General features: G+C 43.2%; 1 protein-coding gene across 2 annotated transcripts in view; it reads left to right on the top strand.

Annotated features, from left to right (window-relative positions):
• TM4SF19 (transmembrane 4 L six family member 19) overlaps positions 1 to 5182 on the top strand; it is a 12682-nt gene extending 7500 nt beyond the window's left edge. Inside the window, exons 2-5 of one of the 2 annotated variants that reach the window (XM_008567474.1) lie at positions 2111 to 2312; positions 2707 to 2784; positions 4537 to 4706; positions 4965 to 5182. In XM_008567474.1, coding sequence (XP_008565696.1) covers positions 2130 to 2312; positions 2707 to 2784; positions 4537 to 4706; positions 4965 to 5145 — 612 coding nt within the window. In that variant the 5' untranslated portion in view covers positions 2111 to 2129 and the 3' untranslated portion in view covers positions 5146 to 5182. The remainder of the gene's footprint in view (positions 1 to 2110; positions 2313 to 2706; positions 2785 to 4536; positions 4707 to 4964) is intronic. The other variant, XM_008567475.1, reaches the window with a different exon arrangement.
• The last annotated feature ends 1719 nt before the right edge of the window (positions 5183 to 6901 follow it).

Below are 6901 nucleotides of genomic sequence, written 5' to 3' on the forward strand. Positions count from 1 at the left end.
CAGCCAGTGAGCGGGAACCGGTCTCCACATGGGATCCGAACCCTCGGCGGAAGCGCTGCCGTGCTCCCAAGCAGCGCACTCTCCAGCGCGCCACCGGGCCGGCCCCCTAATGGTGTTTTTTGAAGAGCACCTTTTAAATTTTGAAGTAGTCTTATCATTTTTTATGGTTTGTACTTTTTGTAGTTTATCTGAGAAACATTTGTCAAACCCAGGGTCCTGATGATTTTCTCTTTTGTTTTCTTTTAGAAATTTAATTAAAATCTATGGTCCATTTCAAGTTGATTTTTTAATATGGCATGAAGTAATAGTCAAGGTAAATTTTTTTTTGTTTGCATGTGTATTGTTCCATTTGTTGAAGAGACTATCCTTTTCCTATTGAATTATGTTTCTCAAAAATCATTTATCATTATGTGTGTAGGTCTACTTCTAAGCTGTTCCAGTAGTCACTGTCTTAATTACTGTAGCTTTAAAATAAGTCTTGAAATTACATGGCAAAAATCCTCCAACTTTGTTCTTCTTTTTCAAAGTTGTTTTGGCTAATAGAGGTCTTTGCATTTCTACATATATATTTAGATTCAGCTTGTCAATTTCTACAAAAAATCCCTGATAGGATTTTGACTGAGATTGCTGCAGTGGATTGAATGACCCCCCAAAGTCGTTCAAGCTTAATCCCCCTGTAACTATTGAGGCTGGAAAGTCCTATTATGGTAATTGAAAGGTGGGGTTTTGAACAGTTGATTGGATTGTGAGGACTGTGCCTAGTGAATGGATTGATCTTAGTTAATAGTGGTCATGGGAGTGCTTCTGATGGCTTTAAAAGGAGCCAGCTGAGAAGGTTAGCTCTCTGCTCTACCATTTCTGCCATGTGAGACCCCTGGGTCACTGACACCACCACCAAGGCCTTGACCAGATGTATTCCCTGGACTTTGGACTTCCCAGTCTCCAAAACTGTAAGCAAGAAATTTCATTTTCAGTGCGCTGGCCAGTTAGCTCAGTTGGTTAGAGCACAGCCTTATAACACTGAAGTAACAGGTTCAGATCCTGATATCAGCCAGCCACCAAAAAACAAAAACACAAAAATTTTGTTTTCTTAGAAAGTACTCAGTTTCAGGTATTTTGTTATAAGCAATAGAAACAGACTAATACAATTGTTTTGAATCTATACATCAGTTTAGGGAGAATTGATATGTTAATGATATTCGGTCTTCTGATCCATGAACATTTACTTAGGTTTTTAAAAATTTTTCTCAGCAATGCTTTGTAATTTTTAGTACAGGTCTTGCACATGTTTTGTTAAATTCATCCATAAGTATATTTTCTATGCTATCATAAATAGTATCTTTTTATTCCACTTTGTGTGTGTGTGTGTGTGTGTATGTGTGTGTGAGTGTGTGTGTGTGTGGCTGGCTGGTCAAGGATCCAAACCCTTGATCTTGGTGTTTATCAGTACCATACTCTAATCGAGTGAGCTAACTTGCCAGCCCTTATTTCAATTTTCAATTTGTCACTGCTTGTATACAGGAATACAATAGAATTTTTATATATTAATCTTTAATTCTATGACTTTGCTAAACTCACCTATTAGTTCTAATAAATTTTTGATAGATTCCTTAGAATTTTCTATATAGATGATCATGTTATCTGTAAATGACAATTTTACTTCTTTCTTTCCTATCTGTATGGATTTTGCTTCTTTTTATTTTCTTATTGCACTGTACAATGTTGAATAGAAGTGGTGAGATTGGACAACAAAATGACACCTTTAAAAATGCGTTTTTTCTTTGCCAAATAGAAATAGTCACTGGCTATAATAGAGGCACAAGCAAAATATGATGGGATATGGAGTGTGTGTGTGTGTGTGTGTGTGTGTGTGTGTGTGTGTGTGTGTTTGAGTGGGGGTTGGCAGAAAAAGGAGCAATTAAAACCTTCCCTGGGGAAGATTTATAAGGGGCAGAGTTTTTAAGCAAGTTCCTAGGCTCTTCTTGATCTGACCCTGGGTGGTGATAGCTTCTGCATTCTGTTTCCCCCACCCCACCACATGCAACTAGGGCTCCCCTACCCCATGCTCCCAGCAGCAGAGCTGCCCTGACTCTCTTTCCATCACTTCCAGGAAGTTGTCCTCTGCCTGCATGATGGCATGCCCACGGACCTGCTCCTGCATCCTGGGCCTGAGCTTGGGGACTGCAGCCCTGTTTGCTGCTGGGGCCAACACAGCACTGCTCATTCCGAATTGGGATGTGACCTACCTGTTGAGGGGCCTCATTGGAAGGCATGCCATGCTGGGCTCTGGGCTCTGGGGAGGAGGCCTCCTGGTAAGTATCTGGGTTTCCCTGGGTGTGAACTCCTCGAGTATCCCCAGGGGTGAAATTGGGGGGTGACAGAAGAGGAGTGTTTTGATTCCTTACAAAAACAGCTTATTCTAACAAGCTGGCCCTGGGTCCATAGAAGCTCCAAGGGTTAGGAAGACTTGTCAAAGGTTGCTGGATTTTAGTTTGGGACTAGGTAGGTTGGGTGTGACCATTAGCATCCACAAAGTCAAATCAGGTTAGTCATCCAAAATTGGGTCCCAATAGTCAAAGCCAATAGGACAATCGAGCTCATGTGAGGTGCCCAACCACTCTATTTCAATAGCCATGAGCAGCAGCTAGAAACAGCTAAAAACATTAATTACCCAATCTCTTCTTGACATTCTTCTCTCCTTTCCAGGTAGCCACTGCAGCTGCCCTCATCTCCTTGATGGGCTGGAGATATGGCTGCTTCAGTAAGAGTGGGCCCTGTCGAAGTGTAAGCACCAGATTCGATGCTTCTAACACGTAGGCTGTCCCCTCATTCTATTCTAGAGACAGAGTTGTCAAGAGGCAATTTCGGTCTTGGGGCTTGAAGTTAGATCCTGATTGTGCCCCTTAATAACTCTAAGATCTTGGGCAAGTTGCTGTCCTGCCTCAGGTCCTCATCTGTAAATCAGGAGTTGATGCAAGTCAAGGGAGTAAGTACTTAGTGAACCATAAATTTCTATACAAATGTGAGGAAGAGTTATTTTTTTTTTAGCCCATTGAACAATATGGACATGAGTTATATGCATTGTAATTATGTGTTATTGATAGAAAATTTCTGGCTATTCTAATTAATATTTTCTTAGAACCGGAAGGTTTTCCAGTGATCATATAATCACTAGATTCTAATCTAACCCCTCCATTTTGCAGACAATGGAACTGAACCCAGAATATATTTAAGGCAGCATCTATATAAATTTGAAAAATCTCAGTACATACGTGTTTGTGTGCATGATACTTTGCTTATTCAGTCTCATACATGAATTTGTGGCCTCCTTACAGTAACTCTATAGCCTCTTTTGATATGTGCATCCCGTACATTGGAAACTCCACTGACTCAGAAGTTATATGTTTAAGAATTTAGTATAAACACCCACGCATTTCTTAGTCACACCCGGTTTTCCCCTAGGTGAGTGGTTCTTAAACTTGAGCATGTGTCAGAATTTTCTGCAGACTTTGCTAAAACATAGATTGCTAGGCCCCATCCCCAAAGTTTCTGATTCAGGAGGTCTGGGCTGGAGCAGAAAATCTGCATTTCTAACAAGTATCCAGGTGATGTGATGCTGCTGGGCCAGGGACTGCATTTTAAGAACTACTGCCCTAAGCTCCCATATTCATTTTGAATCTTTTAACTTAGAGTCAAAACTTACTATGCACCATTCTCTGATCCCTCCCAAGCTCCAAACCAGCTTGACATCAGTGGGAAAATATGACTCTATGACATTGTAGGAAAAACATTATGTAGTTTTTTTCAAAATTTTAAATACACATTCTTTGGGAGGGAGAAAAAAATCCAGGACCCTAAGAAAGAAGCCAATATGAAAGCAGACTAGAAATCTGCAAAGGAAGGAAACCCATCGTTATCTTTTGGGAAGGAAGGGAACAGAGCACAGGCTAATAACCAAAGGAACTCTTGATTAGAAAAATACAGTGACAGAACTGGAATCATTTTAGAATCTGACTGCAATCTCTTTCACTCCCCACTCCCTCTTTGTTTTCCTTCCTTCCTTCCTTCCCTCCCTCCTTCTTTCCTTTTATGATTGATTTGAGAAAGAGCTTCAAGGATGGAGCTTGAAACTTTTAAAAATACAGCTTTTCCTTAGAAGAGTCAGAGGTAGGCATGCGATACCCAATCTGCCCCTCTCACCCAGAAGCTGAGACTGCAGTCTGTGTCCAAAAATTTTTGATGCAAACCTGCTGAGAAGCTCTGAAGAGCCTGCTGAGTCAGAGAGAGCCAGGTCCAAGTGCCCTGTTTCTCCTCCTCTGTCCTTTCTCTCCCACCTCTTCCTGGCTCTACCCAGGGACCTTTCATCAGCCGCTCACCTTGGGTATGCTTTAAAGGCAGTGCCCTGGATGGAATTATCCCTCTGTGACAGGATGGGAGAAAGCCTGAGCACCAGAGAAGTTAGACTTCTCCAGATCACCCCACAAGCCGTGTAGCTGTGCCCCGTCTCAGCCTGCTGTTTCTTCCCTCCCACTGCAGGTGCTTACTGCTCTGTTGTCAGGTGGCCTGGCTTTGCTGGGAGCCTTGATTTGCTTTATCACTTCTGGAGTAGCACTGAAAGATGGTCCTTTTTGCATGTTCGGTGACTCGTCCTTCAATCAGATGCAAGCTTGGAAATATGGTTACCCATTCAAAGACCTGCATAACAGGTAAATGGATTTACAGTCTTTGCAGAGAGAGAGAGAGACAGAAAGACACGCAGATGGACTACAAACTCCTTTTGGCCACACATTGTAGCATCTCAAAACTCTGATGCTCAGAAAATTGCAAATGCAGTGGTAACAGTCACCCTCATAAGTCCAGTCCTGTGGCCTGAGTCAGGGATAGTCCCAGATTTCTATTGGGTTTGCTTGTCTGAATATCTTTACTTATACCCCAACCTGTGGTGTCCTTATTTTTTGGGATAGGAATTATTTGTATGACCGTTCACTCTGGAACTCCACCTGCCTGGAGCCCTCTAATGCTGTTGTTTGGCACGTGTCCTTCTTCTCCACCCTTCTGTGCATCAGCCTCCTCCAGCTTCTCCTGGTGGTCATTCATTTCATTAACAGCTTCCTGGGCCTTTTCTGCAGCCTCTGTGAGAAGTGATAGGTAATGCCCTTCCATGCCTAGGTGTTTTTACCATAAGCCGCCTTGAATCCTTTCTTGCAAGTAGTGCGTATGAATTATAATCAAACTTCCCTTTTTGGTATCACTGATGTAATAACAATTCATTGCATGTAGGTTAAATGATATAATGGATTTTAAATCACATTGTAACTAACTTCTTTTTTTTTTTTTTTTTTAGTGGCTGGCCAGTGTGGAGACCCAAACCCTTGACCTTGGTGTTATCAACACCATGCTCTAATGGAGTGAGCTAACTGGAAAGCCCCATGTAAATTTCAAGATAATACATTAATAGAAGGAATAATTAAGTCATTATTATTGTCTAGGAACTTATAGTTCATAAAATGTTCTCCAGCTGTGACTTTATTTCAGCTTCTTGACAACCCCATAAAATTGGCCACATGTTACAGATAGAGAAGTTGAGGCTTCTAGAGGATAATGGACTTGCTACCCAAATACACACAGCTAAGTTTAGGTACTCCTCACCTGACCCCCTGTCTTCTAAATTCAAGTTCAACAGTTGTTATGGACTGAACTGTGTTTCTCCAAAATCCATAGGTTGAAGCCTAACCCCCAATGTGAATGTATTTGTAGACGGGGCCTTTAAAGGGAGTAATTAACGTTAAATGAGGTCATAAGAATGGGACCTGAATCCAAAAGGACTGGTATCCCTAGAACAGAAAGAGATACAAGATCTCTCTCTTTGCACGAGTACAAACAAAAAGGCCATGTGAAGACACAGCAAGAAGCAGCCATCTGAAAGCCAAGAAAAGAGGCCTCAGTAGAAACCAACCTGCTGGCACCTTGACCTTGGACTTCTAGTATCCAGAACTGGGAGAAAATAAACTTCTGTGGTTTAAGCCACCCAGTCTGTGGTATCCTGTTATGGAAGCCCCAGCACACTAAGACACCTGTCACTTTTCACTGGTGTTCAGTCTGTGCCTGGCACTGCCATACATGCTGCAGATCCAACTGTGACCAAGACTCGGTCTTTTCCCTTGGACCCCACCTTGCCCTCGAATAGCTCATGGTCAGGTTAGGGAAACAAGCACATCTACCAATAATTTGGGTGTCATATGGTAAGGGCTATGTCAGAGTTCTCCACAGGCTGCAATGAGAGCTCGGAGAAGGAACAACATACTTCCAGGGGGAGGCTCTGTGAGAGAGCCAGGAAGGCTTCGGTTGTGCCTGAGCTGATTCTTTAAGGAGTTAGCCCAGAAAAGAGGAGAGGAAGAGTTTCCCAGCAGAGGAAACAGAAGGCTGAAAGGAATGGAGGGGAGACACAGGCTGCGGTGGGTGGAGATCTGTGATGCCACAGCTGCTCTAATGTGGAACCTGGAAAGAAGAGCACCTCCCGCTCTCCCACTTTAGGATCTTTGGTCAGAGTGGAATGAGAGAGATGCTGGTGGGACAGTCTGATGGGCAGCAAGAGTATAACGCAGGCAGAGCAGGCTGGGAAGAATCAGAAAGATGGGTTCTGGCGAGAGAAGAGGTAGTGGGCAGGTGCAAATGAGTTAGTGAGCCCTAGGCTCTGGGGCCACAGAGTGGACAAAACCAGTAAGGAAACTTTGGGACCCGTGTGTGACTGTGTCCCCTCCTCAGTTCTGTGGATTCCAGCTCCTTTCCGGCACTGTCCCAGGTCAATGGGGAGCTGCTGAAACACCAGAGGCCTCCAGAACACAGTGGTTTCTCGGCTCCCAGGGCTTGGGAGCATGGTTCTATCAAACTAGGAGAGCTT

The sequence above is a fragment of the Galeopterus variegatus genome, unplaced genomic scaffold (assembly GCF_000696425.1).
Source record: "Galeopterus variegatus unplaced genomic scaffold, G_variegatus-3.0.2 Scaffold322, whole genome shotgun sequence".
In the NCBI taxonomy this organism is placed as follows: Eukaryota; Metazoa; Chordata; class Mammalia; order Dermoptera; family Cynocephalidae; genus Galeopterus; species Galeopterus variegatus.